The 26,401-nt window shown below is 39.5% G+C and overlaps 2 protein-coding genes across 6 annotated transcripts in view; both read right to left on the bottom strand.

Annotated features, from left to right (window-relative positions):
- Positions 1–308: 308 nt before the first annotated feature.
- On the bottom strand, positions 309–13,024 carry LOC131678638 (TBC1 domain family member 19). Of its 2 annotated transcripts, XM_058958874.1 has the most exons (7): positions 12,601–13,024; positions 12,300–12,533; positions 1,969–2,390; positions 1,644–1,896; positions 1,410–1,547; positions 1,019–1,353; positions 309–961 (listed from the first exon to the last, which is right to left on the bottom strand). In XM_058958874.1, exons 1-7 carry the CDS (start codon positions 12,637–12,639, stop codon positions 706–708), a joined length of 1,677 nt encoding a protein of 558 aa, XP_058814857.1. In that variant the 5' UTR covers positions 12,640–13,024; the 3' UTR covers positions 309–705. The 2 variants fall into 2 exon arrangements, with proteins under 2 accessions (XP_058814857.1, XP_058814855.1); XM_058958872.1 differs by having other exon boundaries at positions 1,644–2,390.
- Positions 13,025–17,574: 4,550 nt separating this feature from the next.
- LOC131678642 (bridge-like lipid transfer protein family member 3B) overlaps positions 17,575–26,401 on the bottom strand; it is a 57,491-nt gene continuing 48,664 nt past the window's right edge. For all 4 annotated transcript variants that reach the window (XM_058958880.1, XM_058958878.1, XM_058958879.1 and 1 more), the window contains 3 exons: positions 19,793–19,935; positions 19,304–19,723; positions 17,575–19,156 (listed from right to left, as the gene is read on the bottom strand). In XM_058958880.1, the coding sequence (XP_058814863.1) occupies positions 18,985–19,156; positions 19,304–19,723; positions 19,793–19,935 (735 nt within the window). In that variant the 3' untranslated portion in view covers positions 17,575–18,984. The remainder of the gene's footprint in view (positions 19,157–19,303; positions 19,724–19,792; positions 19,936–26,401) is intronic.

Raw genomic sequence — 26,401 nt, forward strand, 5'->3', positions numbered from 1 at the left:
CGGTACGGCTCATTTGTTGAAACATTCTCAACATCGGCTTTGTCTTTTGTTGTTCACTGACGAAATATAACACATCGATTAAGACGGAGCAAACCAAAGTCCTTATATAGATGAACTTTGGGAGCAAACAAATTCTAGGTACTATCCCGTTAGCACTCCTCTGGCAATCTTTTGTTTAATATGAAGGATAACATTGGTTTATTAGTAAATCTATTTTATAACGACACTAATGGTGATTTCAGTTTCAAAATCAATTTTTTTAACAACCTAATTCAAAACCAGAGCTCATAAACAAAAACATCAAAAAGTACAGCGAAACGCATTTGGAAGGATATATTCTGTATTTTATATTGCACCGTACAATATTTTGTTTGAATCACTGAATAACCAAATATGAATGGAACTTTTTCATTTCTTTGAACTTCACGGGGTTTGAGAAGCTGATTTGATACTGAATATAACTACAACTGTTGTTGTGTAGAGAAACCTGACCAGTGCGGATGAAATTCGTTTTTCTTCTATGTAATTGAAGAATGACCTCATGGGGTAAGTTTTCCAAAATGTAAGAAATATAAGATTTATATAAATTAAAATCAACTACTAATTTAAAAATTACTTTTTTTCACAATTTCTAGTCATTTTTGCATTCTTGATGTTACCAGACCATAACTAATCGTTTTCAAGCATGAAAAAGTTCCGTAGCACTCAGTCCCGTGTTAGTGTAAGTTGTATTAAAGGCAAGACTTTAACGGACGACAGATCCGACAAGATGGCTTCAATGTTCTCCAGTGTTGCTACCTGCATCAAGCTCTCGCGCCGGAAGCTCATAATTATTAATGCCAGGAGTGACAAAATTTCCAAACTATCGTAGCCAAGAATCAAATCCCAAAGAATGAGTAGTTGCTCAGGTGGCAGATGACCACTGAAGGCTCGCATGAGCCACTTGAAGACGACACGAATGCTGTAAATGTTCTGATATGTAGAAGGAAATAAACTGTTGACAACATCTTAAACCTACGGTTGGATTTGTAGCTCGCGAAAATGTGACCAAAGCTGTGGCTCGTGAGTCTGAAGTAGTTTCTCGAACAGCAGACACAAGCTAATGATCCCCTGGGGATGAGTATTGATCGTCGTCAACCTATGGCAGTAGCGAACGTAAAATGCACGGAAAGTGAAGTACAGCGACACTGGATTATCGTAGAGATAGCAAAACGGGGCTGCCAGCATGCATATGCCGTGAAAGGGCACAAATCCACAAGCCGGTCCCTCGTATTGTTTAACTTTGGCCGAGTTACTGTACTCCGTTTGTATCATCTGGCTGATTTCCGCATCCCGACTGAAGCAAAGCATTATCTGCGACAGGTAATTTAGATAATAATTCAGACAAACGAGTAGAATGTAGTACATACCTGGTATAGAACGTCTTCAAACACGAAATATCGATCGTCGTTGGTAGCTGTCAGTTGCACATCCTTAAATACGAGCTTGTCTACAATGGATTCAGTGGTAAGCACAAGATGTTTTAAGCTTTCCCATTGCTCGATATGCTGTGAAAAAAATCAAAAGTTGCCAAACAGATTAGTAGCATTGAATCAAGTGCTAGCTCGTTGGACCCTAATGATCTGATCATGCACTAGGCTTACATGAGATTCCACCTGACTTCCGAGCACGTAAGCCCAAAGTGATCCCCGTAACGGAGGAGGAGTGATGCCCTTCTTCAACGCCTGCTGGCAAAGTGGCGCGTGTCGCGTCTTCAAAATCTTCTGACACGTAACGGCCCAATCGGCAGACCCGCCACCGTTGTCATTGCGCAGCAGCTCGGAGAAGTGGACGCGCAATTCGAAGAGGTTTTTCACCGGCAACGAAATGTGCGCAAACTCCCACTTTGGAAGGAAGCTGAAAAACGATTGAATAAGTTTGAGTTTGCTGGCGATTTGCTGTGATGAGAATCGTAAATATCGTTTGTACTCTGTTTCATCCTGTTTAACGGGGCCTTTCAGGGAGAGAAGTACATCGAGCAGATCTTTCGGTGCATATACCGGACGGTAGTTTGTCAGGTCAATCTGGTAGTTGCTTAGCTCGTCCCACTTGGCTAGAATATCCTCCCGGTCTGTAGCGACCCGCGTTTGACCCTGGAGCAGTGCCTTCGAATCGGAACACATCGAATTGAGAGATTTACGAACGCGTCGCTCCCACTGTATTCCGGCTCGACGCAGGTAGTTCAAAGGATCGCTGGAGGGTAGCGTGGGCTTCGTTTCGCTTTTCAAGGAATTCCGTATCTGGTGATAGATAACGTTGCGTATTTCCGTTTCGAGACCATTGGATTTGATAGCCGCCTCGAGGGTGTGCCGCATGTCATCTTTATCCACTTCGGGCGAACAGGCAAGCTTCTGAAAGTTCATATCGAGCAGTTGTTTATTCGTTAAGGTTGTGTGCAAATCAAATTTCACGAGCAACATGGCGCGCTACTAATATACCTACTGCAAACGGTTCACACAAGAGTACATACTAATATGAGGTATTTGGCTACAATATTCATTTAATTAAGCGCAGCAAATATAAAAAAGTTATTATCATTTCATGTTATTCAAATTGAAGGTTTATATTTTTTTAGGTTTTTTATCAATAATAACATTCAAGTGTTAGCTTTCGCCTTGAAAGGTTGTGGTTGCTAACAATTTATAACCACAAAGGCTATATCGACCATGGACAGGCCGGAGGAGTATTTTGAACATCTGATCGGTACCTGGCGCTGTGTTGATGCACAGGATCAGGCAGTGTTGGGTGGGAGGAAAATCAGGTGGTAGTGGTGCCAGACGATAAGTGAGTTTTGGTGCGCAGAAGCAGGCAACGTTGGCTGCGAAGGGTCGGTGGTATTACCGTACGACACGGAATTTTTAGCTCGCTTCATCTTGAAGGTGATTTCCACTGTGTCATCTGTGCTAGTGGAAATACGTGATTTCCGAATTATTTTTGTACCTAACAACGTTCCATAGCGAAAGAGGGGTGACCGGAGAACAGTGAGTCTAATTATGTAACTAAGCTCGATGGTGGATCCAACACGTGTTGTCTCGAATCATATACATTTAGAACAATATCAGATGTTGTTTCAAACTGTTCTCAACTCCTATTCGACAGTTCTCACAACGCCACCCCCTTCACGGCTTGATAGGCGAAACTGGTTTCAAAGGGGTTCAATTGTGGTTGCCTGACGTATTCTTGATGGTCGCGTTATTAGCATTTCGGCTAAAAATCGGCAGACATTGATCAATACAATAGAATATAAAATAAAATACACAAGGAATAAAAAATCATTCAATAACGATAGAGAAAGAAGAAAAGATAAAAGGTATAATAAAAATGATGAACAATCTGATTAGACCCTCTCAACATAATTTACCTATATATGAAAATCAAATAAATACACTATATACGAAGAGCCGTAGCGTGGTCTTCTAGCGCCCTTGGCGGAGTCTCAATTTTGCGCCTCTTTGGCAAAAGTAAACGGCTTGCTTTTTCAGTTCGACCTTCAAACAGTAATTTGTGTACATGGAAATGACACACCTACTCCCTACTTAATTCATGTTTTACTGTCGTTCATGTAAATTTCAGCCACAAATCTTTTACTGTATATTTATAAATCAGTTGATGACGACATCACGACGACACGAGCATCTATGCAGAAGACTGTTCATTACGGTTCATTATGGCATGTGTGAAAAACAGATGATCATAAAATTTAATAACAGGACACACCTCGAAAAAAGTCTCTGCAGTTTAGCTCAATCGGACATGATTATTGGAGGTTGCGCAAAACGACGACGATGCAAAAATTTTCACCCACGAAAAAACACAAAAGGACCCTTAGATGATTCAAAGATTGAATTCGCAATTTTTATGCTAAATGGCTTAGGATGTAATGAAACGTCGAGATCTACTGCCACCCTGATTCTTTTTAAAGATAGCTTTTTTGGAACTTGGAAAATTCTGGATTTGCGTTCATACTGGGGTTTGAAAAGGCTTCTTTTAATTTATTTTATATGCCAAATGTCTTAGAAATGCATGAAACAACGGATCTTGTATCTTCTCATAAAACTTTTTTTTGACAAAGGCTGCCTCTCTGGTATTTTTAATTTTTAAGCTGAGGTTTTCAAATAAAAATCAAATAAAAGCTCAGAATTGTGATATTTTGTTTAAAGCAAAAAAATGAGATTACTGGCGACAAGACTTTCATGAAGAACTAACGCATTTGCATGCTCGCTCACAAAGTTGAGATCGATGGTGTAGTTATCGATTTGAACGGGATTGGCTGTTTCAATAACCCCTTGCTCCAGTGAGCGATGATTTTGATAGACAATCACACCGTGCGAGACTGCTTTGCGTCTTCTTCGACAATTGAAAGCAAATGGGCCTTTGCAACATTTTTTTCTCTCTCGAAAGGCAGCCAAATATACTAGCCAGCAGAAAGCTCTGCCACACATGGTCTGAGACAATTGGGGAGAAACAAAGAGTTTCAAATGCTTCCAGGAACGGAAAAAGTTTGCAATAATTTTCGCTATTTTTGTTGAAATTTCAAGTCTTTGTCTTGTTCGTTATTTATTCGGGACTAACACGACCGTAGTATAATCTTCTGGCGTCTTTGGTAGAATCTCAGTTATGCGCCTTTTTGCTGTCTGCGAGTAGTTCAAATCGCGAGCCGTGGGCTTGGCGGCGGACTCCAGACTAAAATTCTTTATGCTTAGAGATTTGTAGCTTGGAGACCTTGGATTCTGGTGGTCCCTAGAATCTAATAGCAACACAGCGCGTGCTTCAGGTGGTGAATAGAAGCAAAAGGGATACCCTGGCGACTGGCAGATTGAATTATTTTTGCCATCAATCCAACTAGATCCAGACCGATGCAGTATCCTACCCTGTAAAAAAATGCGGGCGAGCATGGTCAGGCAATTTAAAAAGTTTGACGTTTGACTCAACTCGCCTGTGCTAATTGCCCCTAGGAATAAATACAATTTGCGAATGCGATTTAAAGGTGATTTCAATACTTAGACAAATTTTCTGGCGGCTGAAATGGACTTGGTTGTTTTTTGCGTTTTTCAAACATGGCGGTTCATGTTTTTTTTTTTTTTCATAAAACGTTTAAGGCGGTTCATGTTTGGCTTAAGCTTAAAATTGTTTTTTGAACAATTGGTGTGTTCTCACTTGTATTTAGTTTGTCTAGTGCACTTCATTTAGCCAACGAATGAAGAAAATTGTGGAATCCTGTGTAAGTATAGTAGAACAAGATCTCTGACCTAAAGTCTTAATGAAAGTCAGATTATGATAAGTTTTTGTGTGCAACACCAATTTCACCTTTGATTCTTCTTATAAGTTGGTGGTGATTACCTAGTATACTGGTAGATAATGAATCCGAAAACAAGTCTTGAGCGGCAAAAAAATGACGGTGGCAAATCGCCCAAATGTTACATTTGAAATAGCCCCCTAATTGCCAGCAATTCGCTGGCAAATCGAAGGGCAATTAGCGCATCCGAGTTGGCAAATAGCCCCCCGTTAGCCAGAAACTTGCCCTTTTTGACTGGGTATGCACACCAAAAAAAACTGAATTTTATCGTTGACGTAATTCCTAACTTGCCACAATCTAACAAACCGTAATTGACGAAGTGACGAAATATAACCGTGTTCTGTTTAATTTTTCATGAAAGATGTACTTTCCATGCGCAGTGCCATAAAATTACACCCTTCAACATTTTAAACAAACGCCATATGTGGAGTAAAATTAAGTGACTCGCAAAATTCAGCAACATGTAAAACTAAAATCAAATGTAAAACTATGTCATTTTTGATGCTCGTATATGTCTTAGTCAGGAGACGTAAATTTACACAATTTTTGTAGGTGTGTGGGTGTTGGTTCATTACATATAATCTAAATTAAATATCATTCAATTTGCACAATGTTTTAAAACTTAAGTGAATTAGCCAATGCATTGGGATCACGCCAACTCAAACAACATCATTCAATTGCACAATGTACTAAATTTAAAATTTAAGTAAACTATGCAAAGTATTGGGACCATATCAATTCAAATCTTCAAAATCTTCCTAGTAATCTTGAAGAACCATCATCCACGCGAACCAAACCGTCAAACAAAGTGGCTATGTTCCCAAATATAAGAAACTCTAAATACGTCCCTCGCGTTATTTTCCTCTATTTCATTAGTCTGACACGACAGGACGAGACGGACAGACTGGACTCGAAGGGGCCTAGTTCATAGTTTTGGGCATTCTTCAATGCACGGTTAGCGACCTCAAAAACATTCGGCATGTTATTTTTCCTTTTATTGCCATATCTTAAGTTAGGTTCATAGTAATACTCACTAACACAATCAATTGCATATTCTTCCATATACACTCACAGTCTCTCATCCAAAGCGCCCCTAGCCGATAACACAAACCTGATCACAAACGCGAACTTACATTACAATTTCAATCATCCACGCACACCATCGCTCGCAATTTCGCCAACATTAAAACACCCCCTTACTTAAGTGAATTTTTCAGCACCTATAACTTTACAACCGTGGTCTCAAGCATTAACACACCGCTCGCGCGATCATGGATCGGCTACGTTCGGAATTTTCTACTCTCGATCAGCTTAGACTCATGCCTTCAGTTGGACCAATCAAGATTGATGCTCATATTCACCAGACAACTCGCTCCTCTACCATACACTAACAATTAATTATCAGATTCACGGTCCGCGCGTGATCGTTCAAGAATACACACGAATATGCGAATGGCCACACGAATCTAAAATCTAATTTTTGCACGCAAAGTTAGAGACACGCTAGCATTCAAATGCTCGAGCCCTTCGCGATCACACTTTTACACAATTAGTAAACGCCCACGCCAACCCAGCACCCCTGGACTCGAACGCTAAAACTCACACCTTCTACGTACACACCACCACAGGACTCACAATCAGATTTATGCATACAAGGTAACAAGCAATTATTACAGGTATTCGTCTGGCAACCGGGGGAAGTGCATCTCAAACGCAGAACTTATCATTTCAATGATGGTCTTGGATCCGCGTTGCCTGTGTTCAGGGCGCCATAGCTTTGTCCGTCAGGTCAAGGATGTATGAAACCCGCTAGCCACCACCCTCGGCCCTAGCTGCCCATAAAGGGATCAAAAAAGTAGTTCAAATCGCGAGAATGCATAAAGCTCTTTATCGCTAGGAAAGGAACCAAGGAACTTTAGTATGTCTCTGAGTTTCAGTCGTCCAGTGTTATATAGTGTCTACCTAGCGGGTGAGACTGTTTTAATTTTATTTCACGACAGTTGACACCAGCACGTTCCTGCATCAGAGAGCCGTGAGTGTAAGACAGACAATCACTCCTCTCGAGAAGGAATCTTTATATGGTATCTGCTGTAAGGAACACTACACGAGAATGTAATATTGCAAGAATTTTTTCGCCCGATGTAACCATTCGTGACCCCAGTCCACAGTGGTCGGAAACCCCAAAAAACGTGAACTTAATTCACTAGAGGCCAAACCATCGAATATATTAATAGGGTGTCTTTCAGAGAATTGTTCGTATGAATATTCCTCAAAATCCGGTAAAAGTTAAAAATAGGCATGACTTACTATGATCGATGCTGACGAGCTAGAAAGTTGGTGTCTTCGATAAAATTTTATAAATGCTCGCAATGAAGAATTTTGTTGCAGAACTTGAGCTTGTAGAACTAAAGGATATCGATTTATAAAGCGTTTTCTATGGCAACCCCCTTAAATTTAGTTTGTTTAATGTAACTTTTTTCACTGTGACTTTTCGTACAAACGATGTTCCAGACAAATGAGGAGACAATAAAACCATATAATATTGCTGAAGAATGTATGTAAAAATACTTATATTTTTAACGCCAATTTCAACAATGTAAAAGAATGAATCATTAGATAATAGACTTTCTTTGATGGGTTAAATAATTCTACGATGGAAGGAGCGATGGGGATCGTGACATGTTCGAAAGTTTCTAAAGTTCCTTTCACTTAGGCCTGACGCCACCTACCCCAACTATCCTCGCCCGCTCGCCGGGTGGATACTTTGAGTGTTGGGGCTTTTCGTTCGATGACGAGCAATGTTCGAGGGAAGCCCAGATTGCATTTCTCATATTTTCTATAGAATTTGAGTTTCTCCGAATCGCTAGCCCATAAAATTTTGTTAGCTCGTCGATTATTTTTTTCCGTCAACTTCCCTTTTTCCCACCGATACCTTTGTTTTCTTCAGTTTTCGTAATCTCATTCCCATACACTGCTCAACATGTCCGACGCATTCCGTACGATTATCTCGTTCCCAAATGAAACAAGAAACCATTCACAGACGCTCACATATATATAAACCGTCAAGAATTGACCGGTCAATTATTTAAACAATGATTTTTCCATAGACAAGCACCATCGTGGTGCGCCGCGCTTAGTATCTCAGAAACGACCGGAGATGGATACCTATCGGTTCCCAGAAAAATACCAAGGAATATGATTTTTACCAAATCCTTTCTGTAGCGTATTATCAGATACATCTAGATTGAAACTAAACAAAGAAAAAAATGGATTTTTTTTCTACCGTGAGAGTAGAAGACCCCCTTAACAAGGTTGGTGTTTTCTCGAACTGCCACACGATGGGAAAAGGAGCGAATTAATTTTGCCTAAAAGTAATTAAATAACGACATAGCTCGGTACAAGGGTCGCAAAGGAATTGAAAACAACCAAAACCACCGTTTGTGCAGTTCTGAAATATTTCAAGGAATGGAAGGTGTAATCAAGGCATTGGACGTTGTTGTAGTCAACAAACTATACAGTTCTAAATACGCGCATTCGGAAAGGTTCCAGAGCCGGATCGTAAAGCAAAAAAGTACGGCGAAACTGCGGGCCTAAAAGCGGTATGATCAGATGCTGACCAAATCAAACGGATACCGTAAACCGGGGTGACATTGATCACTTTTCGGAGTAATCATTGCATATTTCTAGACGCAACACATTTTTTTCAAGTTTAATATTTTTAAACCATGTACTGATGTATGGAGAACAAGATTGGATGGTTTTACCCAAAATTTCCGCTAACAGCTATTTTTCCAACAATGATTTCAAGTTGAAGTCCATTTTCGTATTCCGGGGTGACTTTGATAACCTGCATGTTCACCCACATTAAGTTATCATTGTCAATGTTTTTCATTGAAATGCTTGTTTAAACTGATTCTGGAAAGATATTCATTGTTAAATAGATGTTAATCGGTATTATACAAATAATTTCAATGTACTATAAAATTCGAGTTACCAAAATTCCTATAATTCGAGTCCAACTAGAATAAAAGATTCTGAATACCTTTAAAACTGCTAAAATTGTTTTATTTCAGTTCTTTATCGATGTACAAAAAGTTCCATCCATTCTAACACGTTGGAATATTGAACAATAACAAAATTGGTGCGAATTTTAGCTTAAAATAATTTGAAATAATTGCCAATCAGTTTTACAAAAAATGTATTTAAAATAAACAAACTCTTAAAACTAAAGTTTGTACATCCCAATCTAAAGGAAAATAAAAACTCGCTTGTAATTTATTACTTCTGCTCAAATCTGAGATTTATTTGTTTTATAAAATATAGACACTTTACGAAGCTTCGTAAAAATACGGTAAAGTCAAATTTCGGTTTTTTGTAGTGTTTGTACCCAAAAACCGAACAATATACTCAAAAAGTATAACAAATAATTATTTTATAAGTTTAGAGTAAAAATCAGTTCAAATTAAAATGATTCGGTAGATTATTCTGGTTTAATAAGCGATCTAGGAAAAAAGTTTCGAGTGATCAAAGTCACCCCGCTGATCAAAGTCACCCCGGTTTACGGTACATCCTTATGGACGATGAAGCGTGTGTCAAATTGGATTTCAAACAGCTTCCGGGACAGAAGTTTTATGTTGCCAGGGGGTCGCTGAGAAATTCCCAAGAAATATAAATTTCGTTTTTAGGGTAACTTTACCCGTAACTTGTTGATCTGGCAGGAAATCTGCAACTGTGGCCGGAAAACTTCGATATTCATGACAACCAACCAGACACTTTTCTGTTGATGTTACTATTCATCTACTGATTACATCAATTCTTCATCCAACCAAACTCGCTGGAGACTGTGCTCTTCATCTTCAGTTTCCGCTTAATTATCATACAATACTTCGCTATTGGACGGAGCGACGCATCGTATAATTATAGCACGTCCTTGCTGTCATGGGAACTGACTCAGTCTATCTAAAATGTAACAGACCGGATGGGTAACATACGATTGTTGAGGACCTTCCTTCAAATTCGAATTCATAGTGATATCCATCAAGAAAACTTTGGTTTTCTTGCCACAGAGGAAGACGTCCCTTGCATCATAATCATATTTTTTTTGCGAGAAAAATCTGAGCTACGGAATTTTTATTTCACCGTGCACTTACCTAGTCCAAGGATTTTTTTAGCATTTCTAATTGAACAATTAATTTGCAATACTGCATTATTTTGCTAGCCCGGTAGTCGCTATCTTGAACTTCAAAATGGCATTGATCTCTGGCATCTACTTTCCCTTTCTGAAAATAACCTATATTGCGATTTAGCTTGAGGCAGAAACTAATTCAGTTTTGGACCTAACTGCTGTGAAACCGTTTGATTGAATCCAGTTTCGAACCTAGGTTATGCGCCACTGAGCTGAAAACCGAGTTGGGTTCTAACCCGAAATATATTTCTGGCTCGCTCACACCACCGCTGTTTGACGAGAACAAACCTCAGTTCCATTAAAAACGTTCGATTGAAGCAACTGACCTGGGTTAATTTCTTGGTTCTCAATCGAAAACGACATTAGTTTTCAAATGCCGTCAGACATCGATGTTTGGCGTTTACTCGTTAAGCCCTTTTCGAAAATACTCATATTGTTTGGGGTTTCCAATAGAGTTTGCGGAACGATTTTAAACCTCCGCAAAACCGTCAGTGAGTGATATTAGGCAATTCGACGCTGTGATGCACTATACCAAATTGTTACTCAAAGATACGATGGAGATGAGGGTGATATACCTATATAACAAATTAATACTTGACATTGTATTTCTAATGAACTAAAGACATTCGATTTTTCACGAAACTTCAGTCAGTTTGGAATCGGGTTGCGGTGAATTCATGCAAAAATAGCTATTTGAATTTGAGATCTCGCACCAATGATTGTTGTACTCAATATTATACGGTGAAAAAATGAATTTTAGTATTAAGGCAGACGGACGAATCATCAGCTTAATCAAACACACAACCATGCCCACATTGACAAACTAAAAGACCACTTCAAATTGCATTGCACTGGAAATGATGCGCGAATGGCATTGTTGCAATATTACAATTTTATGTAGCTAAAAACTATAAAAATGAATGAATTGTGCAATAACAGCTATAAGCTTAATGCTAATTTTAATAGTTCTGTTTATAGTCTGCTATCTCATTGTTTTTTGTTTGCCCTTGGTGTCCCTACACTTCATTTCTTTTGATAAAAAACGACCCACATCGGGGCGACGACATATTTTTTGCTAATCGATAGTTGTTTATCAGAAGCAACAGTTGCTAAAACAAAATAGTATGCTGCTCACCAAGGACATAGAAAGCGCACTAAAACGAATAATGTAAGTGTACACTCAAGTCGCTTTTTACGCGATTTTTTTTTAGTTTAATAGGAGTTTTAACCTTAGGCTCATTTGCCTCTTTTTTATAATCTATAGGTTATAAATATTCCTAACTGTGCGGAGTTGAGAATCGAACCCAGATGAGCTACGCACACTACGCTATGCTCTCCCCCTTTTTCGTGGTATATTCCCACGCTTTTTTTCAATGTAACTTTTCGTTTTCACCATTTTTGAACCGATGGATAAAGAATTTTGAATGGCGTTTTACGCTGCTTTGAATTTAAATGGTACTTATCATCCCCACGTAAAAAGCAACTTGAGCGTATACAGACAGGTTTGTCGCTACTAACGGCATACACTACACAAATTTAGCAAACATCGATTCTACTCAAACCTGGTATAGACATAAACACAAGAAAGAGATTAGACATAGAGAAACTCATAGAAAGCTAACTGCGAAGGCTCAATTTTGGATCGTTTGGATTCCCCTGATAACATTGGACGTGTTGCCATACAATGTTGAGGCATGCGTTAACTAAAATGCTGTTTTTCTCTCGGCAGTATTCTTGCTCTGCGTTTTTCTAAAGGAACATAGTACAAAAACAGCTTACCTGAACCATCTTATACAGACTGCCGTAGATTTTCATCGCTTTGATGTCTTCGGCCAGTTTAAGTGCCGTGTGGTGAATGCTTGCGTCCTTAAGTTCCTCCATATGTAATTGTTTCCCGGTTTGGAGGCTCTTTGACGGAGACGACTCACCTGAAGAGCTGACCTGATCTGTTGCACACTGTTCAGCTTCCAAAGCCGCCTCCGCTGCTGTGGCCGTGGCTGGTTCGATCGCGAACTGAAAATACACTGGTCTGTTCGTATCACATGCACATCTATTCGCAAACAACCATCAATCAACTCACCCTGCTGTTTTCCCGTTTTACTTCTGCCCATTCTGGCATTCTGATGCGTTGCTGTGGTAGCAGGACGTTTTTTCCTCGTTTTTTCCGATTCTGGCGCTACTGGGCAAGGCAATTCAGATTGCGAAGGTGGAGCCAGGATTGTTAGTTTGGCGAAAAAATTACAGCGGTTTCCGGGGAGCCGACTCGGTTTAATTAGTTATAACCTGGTGCCAGGTCGTGACACACCCTCGTTTTCTTTTTTAAATTATTGAACTACACAGGCTCTCTTGAAATAATGAGGCTATAGGTTTGCGATGCAGGCACTACAAGGTACCTACTAACTGACACCGATTTCTGATTTCTTCTACTGTGATATATTTTATGGAACCGATAGGTATTTTAACGGATCCGAAAAAGACTGTCGAGTAAAGGAATGCCTAGCTCAAAATCAATCCATTAACAAACACTTTATGGTTGCTTTGGAAACAGTGGTGTGAAATTTTAAAAGAGCATTACGCGCCTTTCATACCCAATTAAATTATGAAAAATGATTGGTATGTTTTTTTTTCTCAGTACAAGTTAGTAGAAAATATTTTATTATACTTTTTGTCGTTTGTGCTTGTAATCGAAACTGATCCAGTTCCGAGGCTAAACTGAATCTGTTCCAATGCTAATAATCGAAATAATCAGCCTTACTCTGCATTATAACCAATCCTTTTTCGAATGAATGCGATTTATATTCTCTATAACGATAGCAAAATTAAACGGGGGTCAGATTCAATCGAACCACATTCGTAACGTAGAATAAGGCTGAATGTTATTGTCATGGCAATAAGTGCTTAGTAATCCCCAAATTCAAGTAAGTCAGAACTCCGGTGGAAACCAGTGCGACCTTCGGATAATTTTGACGGAGTCAGCGCGATGGAAATGCATCATTGATACTGTTTTAAAGCTATGAGATTTCAAACAACAAAATGTTAGTACTATAGGGTAATGTGCCCTTTTTTGCACTATTCTTATTCTCACACTACCCATTTGAAGTCGTTGGGTAGAGCAGCGCCTGCCATAGGGGAAAGTGTTCGGTTGCCGGCACTGGTTGGTTGTTGGCACCCCTATGTAACTTTTGACAGAAGTCAGACATGGACATTCTGATAAATATTATTTTTGTGCCGATTGCTGAAGTAGACTCGAATGTTCTGTTCTACAACCAATATAGTTTTTGAACAAGTGAAACTCTACTTAAAAGTTGGCTTTGATGATTTACTTAGTGTTATAGAAAGAAGTAAATCGATCGAAAAAGTATGAAATGTTCGCCACAAAATTTTGATTGATCAGTTTTCAAAAAGGTTACTAAAATCGGTTGTCGGCACCCAAACATGGTCGGTTGTCAGCACCCCATTTTTGTGGCAAATGATCTCAATAACCTAATCAATATGGGTATTTTGGAACGGGATGTACGAATAGATACCAGAGATCGATCTTTGGCACCATTCTGAAAACCAGGAAGGCGACTTCCGGTTTAGCGTTTTACTTTTACATTAGGAAAGCCCACCTGGTCGTGTTTTCACCGCTAGGTAGTACTGTATACACGATTGATGATTATCATTCATATTTTTCAATTTTTAATAATTTTTCTTAGGGTGCCGGAAACCGACCACATTTTTCAAAATGGTAAAAAATTATCATTTTACTAAATTGTTAATAATTTTCTTCAAGTTGACAGAATAAATTAAATTCTTTCATAAGTTGTTAGTTATGGCCTCTTGCTTTCGATTGGTATACTTATTCCCATATATAGTTCAATTAGAGGAATGTTGTGAGCCAAAAACAAAAGTGTGCCAACAACCGAACACCCAGGTATAAAAACGGCACATAAAAAAATCGTCAGTTTGCTTTCCTACCTCGTAGTAGCTGTTACGTTTTGTGTCAGCTCAAACTCTTCGGTTGGAATATATTGTCCGTGCTTTTCAAAGGAGACGCGACGATTATTTTTCGTCGCAGCAAGATTCGTAGCGCTATTCGGCGCTATTCAATCATAATGATTGAATGGCTCGCATCCAATGAAACGTATAATATTCAATGACTGCCGCCAGGCATCATTGCATCCAATTATGCACAGGCGTGCCAGTTTCATACATAAAATGATCAGCACACATCGCAGAAAAGCAGAACGCTCTTTTTCGGAGTTCAATAAACGGGTTGCAAGCGGTAGTGCGATTGACGATGAAGATTTGATTAGCATTGGTTGTTGTGTTGTGTGAAGGAAATGATGTTTGAAATACCATCACTCTATGTTGGAATAGACATGGTGAAAATAATAGGAATCATACCATAGTCAAAATTCACTGGTACAACCTTAACTTAAACCTCTAATACAGTAGTTTACACCATGGTCTTCGTTTCAGAGCGACTGTGGGACAAAACACTTGATTCTTTACTCCCCGCATTCTCGGAACCCACATTGCATACTTTGTAGGCGATGCCGCTGTCCTGCCTACATCACGCTCCTTGGCTGTTAGCTGTGAAAAGCAATGCTCGTTTGGCTTATTCTCTACCGCGAGAAGGGATAATACTTTGGGATTCTTCCCGGTTAACCGGGAAGCGTAATTATACATCAAACTGCACCGACAAAATCGTTCACAAACATCCCAAGTGCCTCAGCATTCTAGCCATTGCGGGATTGACGAAATTCGGGGATTTTATGTTTATAGATTTCGATATTTATGATCCTCTTAATAGTCTTTTATACGTTTACTCCCTATCTGAAGAATCTTTTTAGAACAGCTAATTATTAAATCGCTCCTGCTTGCAGTGATCGTATCCGTTCTAATTCATCGAACAAGGTCACGGTTTTATCACAGATGAATTACTAAAGTATCAATCCGAAAAGCGGTGAAGGTTAATAATTAGACATGCTACGTGTTCGCATTGTCTGAAACTTGAATTATTTCCTGTGTACTGCCGTGATAAGCATAACAACCCTATATGTATAGGAAATCTATAGCAAATCGTCGCTGTTGTGCTATCTTATGACAAGCGCCATTTTGCACATTTCGAGAAAAACGATTTTTAAAGTTTGAGATTGAGTATCTTGAAACTTATAAATGGCACAAACAATTCAAAGAAGAGAATTGATGCTTCTATCTATTCTGTATTAATCTCTCAAATATTACGAAGATCAGATGACTATGTTGCGAGTTTTTACTATAAATGTAAACAAAAGTCGCACTCGCACGTGTCATAGGACAAAATTTGTATGGCGTGTCAAAATCGTGCATGGAAAATTTTCCATAGAAAAAAATCATCAATTATTAACTTTTATTCATATCTTTGGCTTCATTTGGTCTATAAACAATCGACGAGATGCATTTTGAAGGAAATGAGTCAGGGAATCTAGAAAAAATATTTAGTTTTGGTTACAGTGTTGCCAAATATGCTATATTTCCAGTTTATAACTTAAATTGCATTTTTCTCACGATTCTTGCATTTTTGTTTTGAAAATGATTATGCCATTGCGTTTCTCAGATAGTTTTACATATAAAAACTCCTTATACATCAAGATAGCTTGAGCCAATCCCAAAAAAAAAAATTTCTCGGCACGTTTCTCGCTATATCTCAGCAACTAAGCAGAATGTCAAAATTCTGTAAACGCCACTTTGTAAAGATTTTTAAGACAAGTAATGTGACATATCTAACTCAGTTTACCCCAAAATGGCGTTTGTCATAAGATAGCACAACAGCGACGAAATGGGATGCGTATGCGTATCACGGCAGTATAGATCTCCACGATTTAAATATTATCCGCATAGCTTGAGAAAAGTCCTAATGAGTGATGCTTCTACGAATCGAGAAGTGCTATTCTTTCCATAGAATTAACCTTCAACTTGCACCGGACATTGAAATTGTCGTTTGCCACGTCAAATCAAAGGCAATGACTTTTGCATTGCTTCGACCTACATTGCCCAAAAGGCCACGCTTTGGCACCGGTGAAAAAACTACAAAATGACCGTTTTGCTCACATTATCAAATGCGTTTGATTATTACTAGCATAGCATAGAAAAAACGACCGCACTCGAACAAGAATACTTCGCAATCTGGAACGGTTCATTTCTTCACTATAAAAAAGTCAGAATTTACAGTAGCATGAATTGTTTTGCAGTTCTGCGATACACAGTTTTAGAACATACACACATTTTAGAAAGACTAGCATTTAAGCGAAGACTACATATTAAGAAGACTGATATCTCTTTCCTTCCCCCATACGAACAAGAAGCGACAGAAGTTGCAGAACCTCTATCGTATGAAGGTAGGAAGCTTACTATAAAAGTGTATATGTGAGTGTGCATCACTATAGAAAGTAGGTGCTACTTTCGCAAGTGGCGTTGTTGTTACTGTCTCCAGATTCTGAACAGAGTTGCCAGTCTTCTTGATATACAGTCTTCGATCTAAGTAAAATATTTTTAAGATTTTTCGAACACCGATAAATGACGCGAGAAAAAATTTTCCGTCCACACTCAGGCATTGCCTACTTCGATCTCCTTATCAAATGCGTTTGATTGTTACTCTACTCAAAATCGCTAGATTTCCGGCCCTATTCTGCGCGTCGTGTGACGTGAGACGACTAATCTCACCTCACTTTACGTGACTTTTCTCACCCGATTCTGAGAGTCGACTCGGGTGAGGTGAGATTCCCCGTTGCGGTTAAATGGGCGTCTCACGTCACCCGAAGTGACTCTTCAGAATTGGGTGAGAAAATTCACGTACAGTGAGGTGAGATTAGTCGTCTCACGTCACACGCCACGCAGAATAAGGCCGTGCATGTAAAAGGTCTAATGTTGGCTACTTCTGTCAGATGTCCCCGGATATGCTCATTATTAATGCAGTTGATGATAGTAATTATCTAGTTGCACATATCTTTTGCACAATCGCGCGATTCGATTTTGAACTGTAACCAGCATTCCTACAAGGAGTTGTGATAAGCAATGCAAACAATGATTTAATCTTTTTTAGATTTGCTTTGTATTGATTTTGAGAATAATTCAATAATGGTAAATATATGAATCCGGTAATTCTTTTCAACGCCCGTGAACGTTACATGTTTTACTGACATAATTTGTTACGCTCTTTGCTAGACTTAAACCTTTTATTAAAATGACCCCACTTTGTATACATTTTGCACTAAATCGTCCTTATCCTAACATCGCGTTGCAACCACGTGGAAAAGAGATGAAAGTAACAACCTACTGCAGCTTTTATGACAAATTCCACTCGGAAATAACAGTAATGATGGTAATCCCTACTTTTGTCTGTCGCTGAAATAGCTAATAGCTGAAGAGTGCCAATCTAAAACATTTTTTGTAATATAACTGTTTTATAACACAAAAGTCTGTATCACAAACTTTTGTTTTTTCTCTGTTATGTCCACTGACAATATTTTAATACTCTAACTAATATGTTGTACACACATCCATATGCTTCTCAGTTTAGCATGAAACTAAATTTAATATCACAAGAAATGACTATTTGCTACTATGCCATAGAAGAACGGATTGACCAGTTTAAGCACTTCTTCAAACAGTCAACAAAGTTGTATCGCTATTGAGAGTCGATAAAAGGAATGGTAGGTAATTGAAATATTCTAGGAACGTATTGAAGAGTGTAATTTCATTTAAAAATTGAAGAAGTTGTAATGACTGTCGTATTAATGACTCCAGGAGAATTCCTACGTAATGTTTTAATTTGTGTTGCAAAAACTAAATATATGAATTTATTTAAATAGTACAAAAACCGACATTAATGACGTGTAGTGCAAGGATATGCTTTGCGAGAAAGCTTCTACAGGTTGACACCGAAAGTGCATGGAAACGGAAAAGAGCTTATTATATGTAGAGAGAAAACATACATTTCGTTCTATTCAATGTGGTCTATCCTTCACGTTGCGGTTTAACGAATAAAGAACATAAAAATGTCCGTGAATGCTACTGATTTGGTTATTGTCACACCCCGTAGCCCACATAGTTATTTTCATAAGTAGGATGGAACAAACAGTAATGAACAGACTATTTTCTCATTAAGTTCACGAATATTAACAGTAAAAGAATTACTCTTTTTGTTTGTTAAGTTACTGTTTTTAATACAGGCTAACGGTGGGTGATCTGTTCACTATGCGCTTGTCGGTGTTTTTGTTTTACTTTATTTCCAGAATACATTTTAATCGGGAGTTTGGGAAATTTACGTGAGGCGGGCTTCGTCGGGAAGAATGAGTAACTGGCCGGAAAATTATGCTTGAAAGGCTGAAAGGTTTCAATGAGAACATCCTACAAAACGGTTCAGATGCACGACGAGACAACATGGTATCTAGAAGGGATTCTCGCCACAACACTGTATGCAATCCATGCAGTTGTGCTATCTTTTGCCGTCAGTAGCATTCTGCATGTCACTCATTGCTATGAGCTGATCTTGAAGCGATCGAATTGTCTCCATTAGAGTTTGTTTATCGACCTTCAGACTGTTGACGTCATCCTGGGCCGCCTTGAGATTGGAACGAAGTAACTCGTTGTCTTGTCGGGCCTTCAGTCTGAAAACAAAAACAAAAGTTTTGACCTCAAAATACATCTTACTTTACCACTGTGACATGTGACCCGGTAAGCCCTAGACGATTTAATTTGTATTTTCCACAAGTCATTCCTTCTACGGTACGGGAAATAGATAAAACACTACTTACTTGCTGCTGTTCAGCATTTTTCGCAAATTATCGTTGTCAAGCCTAAGTTGCTGCATGACCAGCTGCAACGAGAGTACCTCTCGATCCCGTTCCTTCTTAACTGTCATCGAATGGGGCTGTGGTCCACCTGATTTGTCCTCATTTTTCTCTATCGGTTGCAAATAGAACACTCCCGTGGCATCCCGTGTGATAAACATCCTTCCAATCGCCAGATTTATCGGTAGCGTTCCAGGCGAAGTGATATTAACTGGTGGTCGATCTTCAATAAGATTGATTTTAACGTTCTCTACCATCACTTCCATCGGGATGGGTGTCGGGATGACCTCATCTTCTGTCAGATCACCCAAGCCCACGACAGAACTCATCGACAGCTGCAGATCGATATTTTTGACCTCCACGTTCAGCTTTCGTTTGAACCAGCTTCAGGAGAGGGAAAAAAATAAGCCGTTCCGTTTAGTGTCACGATTGCATTCTAATTAAGCAAATTACCTTTGGATAGTTTTTTTGTCGGTGATACTAAGAGAATCGGCTGGTAGGGTGAGCTCTTCCTCTAATCTAATCGCAACACAAGGAGGTGCTTCCGGATTGTGCAGTGCAATGTTCCATGCTCTACATCTAGCCCCAAACTTCGTCTATGTAGCATAATCATTCAATGATATTTTGTTGTTGTGTTTTAGATTGTTTATAGTTTTATATTTTTTTTTGCATCGTTATGTACGTGGTATGTTTGCGTGAAGATTTGTATCGATTTTTGAATGCCCCAGCAGCATGATTGGTAGTGTGATCCGATGATAACGTTCCACGTTGCGAGTGAAGCAAGGAAAGGAAAAAGGTAGTGAAACCAAAAGAAAAAGAACATTCCAACCAGAATTAGTTTCCCGAAGCTATTGTCGGAACTGGGAACTTAACTTAGACACATCGTTCTTTTATTGCTTTTATAGTAGAGAGAATCAGTCTTTTAATGCAAGATCGAAAAGAAAAAGTATAAATATGAAATTATAAAGTATAAAAGCGAAAATTATTGAACTACGGTTCAAAATACAGGAAGACGACGGAAGCACAGTGCTCCGGATGGTTGTGCATGATTTTGTACTACGAGAATTGAGTTATCTAATGGCTTGATAGTGCTAGAATTTTGATTAGAATTAATCATTGATTTTAGAAACATCATGCAATGTGAAACTGGGTGTATTACTAGAGACGAGTTTCGATATGTCACTAGGATGTTCTTTTTTCACGAGGTTTACTTTTCTTCATCAACACATATATTCTCAGAAAACATTAATACTAAGTTTGTTCGCAGATTCCACAAAAATACCATGTCATTTCCCCATTGATAAATACTTCTTTTCACTATTTTGATCACCTTTTAGATTCAACTATCACACTCAGTGCGGACAGAGTCCGACGGAAAATAAATCATAGAAAAATATCATGAAATATCATGTGAAACGGAAACATTGAAACACAGTGTGGTAAAGATAAACACTTCAGTATGTTTTGTATAACAATGAAATGTTTTGGACTACGTGTATACAAAGTATTAATTGCCAAAATGATCACAAGAAAGCAATACATCTAATATTCCATAAAATCATATTGTGTTGTTACGAGCGATGAATCAAGGGAGACTTTCAACGGCTACCACAATAGAAATGATACGTTGCTTCTAATAAGCAATTCGCAATACTTGTTCTGTGACTCTCGGACCTATCGGTCTACCTTTCCAGTCAGTGTAAAGTTAAAAAGAATAGTGCTAATCCGCTGTCAAAATTATCTTGCGCATTCTCCTTTTCGTCAAGGTTTCAGTATTTTTACCCTTCTTTTGTGTTTCTGCGAGTTTACCGTTATCCGGTCAGTGAGCAGTGCAGCAGTTTTTTCTAGTAAGCCGTCTGGATATCGTTATACACACAAGTTAAGTACCGCATTAATATTACACTTTTCATTGTCTATAATACCAGCTTGCGCTCGGTAATAGGCCCGTACAAAAATGACTTCCCCTGACATTGGTTCGCTTCGTAATCTTCAGAACCAAAGACAAAAAAGTGTTTGAATCTATTGTAGATTGCTCGAGTTCAGACGGAACGATATTCGGCCATGACAGAAATATTCTAAATAGTTTAGATAAGGCAAACGATATTACTGGCTACATGAAATTTACGAAGGAATACAGAGTATATATATCAGCTAACAGGGTTGCGCTATGCGGGGTCGTTTCCGATTCGAGTCTGAATTGCCAGGACCTGCTGACACATAGGGTTGGTTGTTTTAAAGACCCCATGCATCAGCCAGTGACAATACTGGAGTGCAAACGTTTGCATTCAACATCAGTCGCAGCTGTCAGAAAAAGGACATATTTAAACTCAGACTCCTATCACGTGACCTTCGCCGGGTCTGCTCTACCTAACTACCTCCTCTTTGACAAGGTTCGTCTATCTATTCGCCTTTTTGTGTTGCGATTCATGAACTGTATTAATTGCAAGCAATTGGGACACACAGCCTCCCATTGTAGCAATAAGGTTCATTGTGGGAAATGCGGTGGGAATCATGTGGATGATTCCTGTGGAAGGGATGTCGAAAAGTGACTTTACTGTGAGGGAAACCTACATGATCTCTCGACATGTCCCGCGTACAAACAGCGCGAGGATAATCTTAATCGATCTTTTGCAGAAATGCTAAAGATAGCTATGCCACCGGCCTCTTTTAACATCTATACTAACTTATCTACTGATGAAGGTGACTGTGATGAACCCCAGGAGGGAACATCTTCTGCTGTGTCTAGAAGCAATAGAAAAATGAGGAACATTTCCTCTGTCAAGCTTCGTTTTAAAGGCCAGAAAGTGTCTCTTCTTCCAAAATTAACTACTCTAGGTGCAAAACCGAAGCAAATCGCTTCCGGTCTCAAAAACCTGAGCTCAGAAAATGAGTTCCCAGCACTTCCAGGGACATCAAAAACCCCAAATGTTCGCATATCGCAGCCAGAGAAAGCAACCAGCGCTGACTTAATAAATTTTTCTGACATTGTGGACCGTATTTTCACAGCATTAAATATTTCTGACCTTCATAAAAGCATCTTGATAAGCTTTCACCCCGCAGTAAAAACATTTTTGATGCAGTTCACTACAAAATGGCCCCTCCTTTCAGCGATCCTTCGATGGCTAATTCATCAAGCGAGGTCACGGATCTGTGACCAATTTGAACACGGATGAAATGACACGGTTTCCAACCCCTCCAGCACGTCCGAGCATCTTAGACTTGTCCCTCTGCTCGAATCACTATTGCTAACGGTTCAGCGCAAACCGAATACAAGAAGAATACAGAAGAGCTTCCTCCGAAGGAAGAGTACGGGTTCATGGCTGGCTTGATTCTCGATACCGCGATTCAAGCTCAAACTAAACGCATACCAGACGCGAACTCTCGCGGGCATCCTTCCAACCCATGGTTGGACATAAAATGCTTAGACGTATACACGGAGAAGGCCGCCACGTATAAGATCTTCCGGGATGATGGGCTACCCGCTAGCTATCGACAGTACGCGATATCAAAAATTCGATTGAAGAGTTTGATGAAAGCCAACAAACGTTGCCACTGGCAGCGATTCGTTGACGGGCTAACGAAAGAAACACCTATGAGCACTGTTTGGGACACGGCCCGGCGCTTGCGAAACCGAAACAGTAATAACAAGAACGTGGAATATTCAAACCGTTGGATATTCGATTTCGCCAAGGTTTGTTCGGATTCCGCCCCAGCACAGAAGATCTACCGCGCCGCGCCTCTCACGATAACGCGAATGAAACATCGTTTTCGATGGTTCTCACTTGCTCTCTTATCATGTAATAATAAAGTCCCATGACAAGACAGATTCAAATTTAACTTATTAAAGAATCTGCCAGACCACAACTCGTACCGGTCAACTGCAATGCTTTACTGTATCCGGAAGTTGTTCTGGAGAATGATCTTGTTTCGCCTCGACACTTGGGTTGAAGCAAATGGCTTACTGTCAGATACACAATTGGTCGGTGTTAAGTCAGACCAGACTAAGTCGCAAAATCTTAAAAAATGGGATAATGATAGCATTGGATAAAGAATTTCTTACGCTACATTCGACTTTCGCTAGATTTGAAATATATTATAAAAAGCAAGAGTTGTGGCAAAAATTTATTTCGATTTAAAACGTAAAGGATGCTGCGATTCAAACATTAAACTCGTTTTTCTCGAAATTAATATAATGTCACTTAGTCCGGTCTGACTTAACACCGACCAATTTGGCTTCCGCAAAGGCAAAAGGACGAACGATTGCCTTCCGTTGTTCTCTACAGAAATCCAAATGGCCTATGCTAACAAAGAGCAGATGGCTTCAGTTTTCTTTGATATTAAGGAATATTTTTATTCAGTTTATATCAACGTTCTGTTAGAGAAGCTGCACCAGCATAATCTTTCACCGATTTTAAATTACTCTTTGCTAAACCTGAAAAGCACGTGCACTTTTTGTGTGGAGATTTAACATCGCGATTTAGTTACATGGGTCTTCCCCAGGTCTTGTTTCTAAGTCCCCTACTCTACAGTTTTTATGTGAATGACATTGACGATGTTTTGCTAATTCATGCACGCTAAAGCAACTTACAGACGACGGGATGAACTCTTTTATAAGGGCCAAAGCTACCGATTTGCAAGAACTATTGCAAGATACTTTCGACAATTTATCTGCTTGGGCTCTTCAGCTGGGTATCGAGCTCCCCGCGAAGAAAACTCAACTGTTCGTCTTTTCTAGGAAGCGTGAGCCGGCGCAACTCCAACTTTTATTAATGGGTACAACGATCGATCAGGCTACATTTAAAATTCTCGGGGTCTGGTTTGATTCTAAAGGTACATAGGGATGTCACATTAGGCAGCTGAAACAGAGATACCAACAAAGGATCAATTCTCTCCGGACAATAACTGGAACATGGTGGGGGCCTCCCAGGAGACTCAGGACTTCATCAAACTGGAGGGAATTCAGTATCGTTTCCGGCGCATTGCCTTGGGTTGCATGCACTCGACCCATAGGATGAGGCTAGAAGTGCTGGCGAGCGTTCTCCCGCTGAAAAATCGATTTTGAGAACTCTCATATCCATTACTCATGCAATGCGACATCTAGAACCCGTAAGTCATTTCAAATTTCAAGGGATTTGTCGAACTCAATTCTCAAACCCGATTTAAGTCCTTGTACTTCGATACATGGCACAAAATATCAATATCGTATTCTCCCAATTGTGTCAATCTCTCTCATGCTTCTGATTCAACTGTATTCTTCAACACATCTATGAAAGACGAGATTCGTGGACGTCCGCAAGTGATCCCAAGCATCTTTCATAGTAAATTTCAAGAAGTGGACTGCAACAAGATGTTTTACACCGACGGACCAAGTCTCGACGACTCCATTGGCTGGCTATTCAATCAAAACATCACCAATTCATCCAGCTTCATTTTACGTTGCAGAACGCGCTGCTATTCAGTATACGCTTGGGATTATTGATACTTTGTCTACCGTTCATTACTTTATTGTTTCGGATAGCTTCACATCAATAGAGGCTCTCCGTTCGGTGAAACCTAGAAAGCGCATTCCGTATTTCCTGCGTGCTTTGGTTATAAAATCATACCAGTTTAGCTTAGTTTGGGTCCCTTCGTATTTCTCCATCCCAGGTAATGAAGAAACGGACTCTTAGCAAAGGCGGGCGCTTTAGAAGGTGACATCTACGAAAGACCAATATGCTTCAATGAATTTTTCAATATCTCTCGTCAGAGAAAATGGCAGTGGCAGACATCGTGGAGCAATGGAAAGTTATGACGGTGACTATATTCTACCATCCCGAAGGTATCAACGAAACCTTGATTTAGAGGAATGTATGTATGTGGGTCGGGATTTCATTAGTGTGATGTCTCGGTTCATGTCCAGATCAGGGATACCAAGTGTTTTTCCAAGAAGTCTGTAATAATTTTCAAAAATGTCTGGAATTGTCTGATTGCCTAATTTTTCTTGAAAAAGCTTGAGGATTGAATTTGAGGTTATGAGCTTTCAGCATCTTAGATTGCTGAAATTTCTAACTGATGAAAACTCAACAAAATTTATTCACTTTTAGCGAATTTTTTTTACTGGTTTGTGGTTCCAGCTATTCTAAAAATATTTATTTTCAAAATCGGAGCTCGAAAAGATGGTTTAAAAATCAATAATGCATTGTTATATCTCATTTTGCTATTTTTCAAATTGTCTGGATAAATCTGGACAAAGATTCTGAAATCTGGATAAGACAAACATAAATCTGTATGTCTGAAAAACGCTTAAAAATCTGGAAGAATCCAGATAAATCTGGAAGGTTGGCACCCCTGCGTTAGATGCTCATCTCCGACGAATTGGGCTTGCGAATAGTGGTATCAGTACTTGTGGCGACGTTTATCATGATATCGAACATATTGTCTGGGCATGCGCCGAGTATTTTTCAGCCAGAATTCAACTAGTGGTTTTGGTTCGGGCCCGAGGAAGATCACTCAATGCTACGGTCAGAGATGTATTCGCAGCTTGTCAATACATCTATAACCCGAGTATTAGGAGATCTTTCTCGTGCCCGGAGGGCAATTTAGTTCTGCCAGAAAAATACTCAGACAATATGTTCGATATCGTGATAACCGTCGCCATAGGCACAGATACCACTCCTCTATACATCTCTCGTATGCACCTTCCTTAAAACAAACAATATACAGATTTAACTGCCCCTTTTATTTTCTTAGCATTCACAGAAGTGCCCTCTTCCGCCTATACCGTATACCATCGATGGTTTGATACGACTTCAAGACGACACGAAACATCTCTTTCGACTGAGCCAACAAACACGGGACCTACAACACAAACATCACACGCACAACTCGGTGTATTATCGATCCACATCAGAGCCGTACTACGAAATCGGAGGAAGGAACCCCTGCCGGCTCGAGGAAGATCACCCGGCGCCCCAGTACATGATACTTGCTGATGAAGACCTACGATCGGTTAATGACATCAATGGTATGTACGTTATCCTAGTTGCAGCGAAAACCAGGGCGACCAAATATCCATTCCGCGTC

This window comes from Topomyia yanbarensis, chromosome 2, assembly GCF_030247195.1.
Source record: "Topomyia yanbarensis strain Yona2022 chromosome 2, ASM3024719v1, whole genome shotgun sequence".
Classification (NCBI taxonomy): Eukaryota; Metazoa; Arthropoda; class Insecta; order Diptera; family Culicidae; genus Topomyia; species Topomyia yanbarensis.

Bases quoted from the DNA above. Each gene is read 5' to 3' on its own strand.
- LOC131678638 (XM_058958872.1), bottom strand. From the start codon at position 12,639: ATGCCAGAATGGGCAGAAGTAAAACGGGAAAACAGCAGG. The intron at 1,548-1,643 runs GTAAGCCTAGTG...TTTTTTTCACAG, and splicing joins GAAGTCAGGTGGAATCTCAT to CATATCGAGCAATGGGAAAG. The intron at 962-1,018 runs GTAGGTTTAAGA...GAACATTTACAG, and splicing joins CGCGAGCTACAAATCCAACC to CATTCGTGTCGTCTTCAAGT.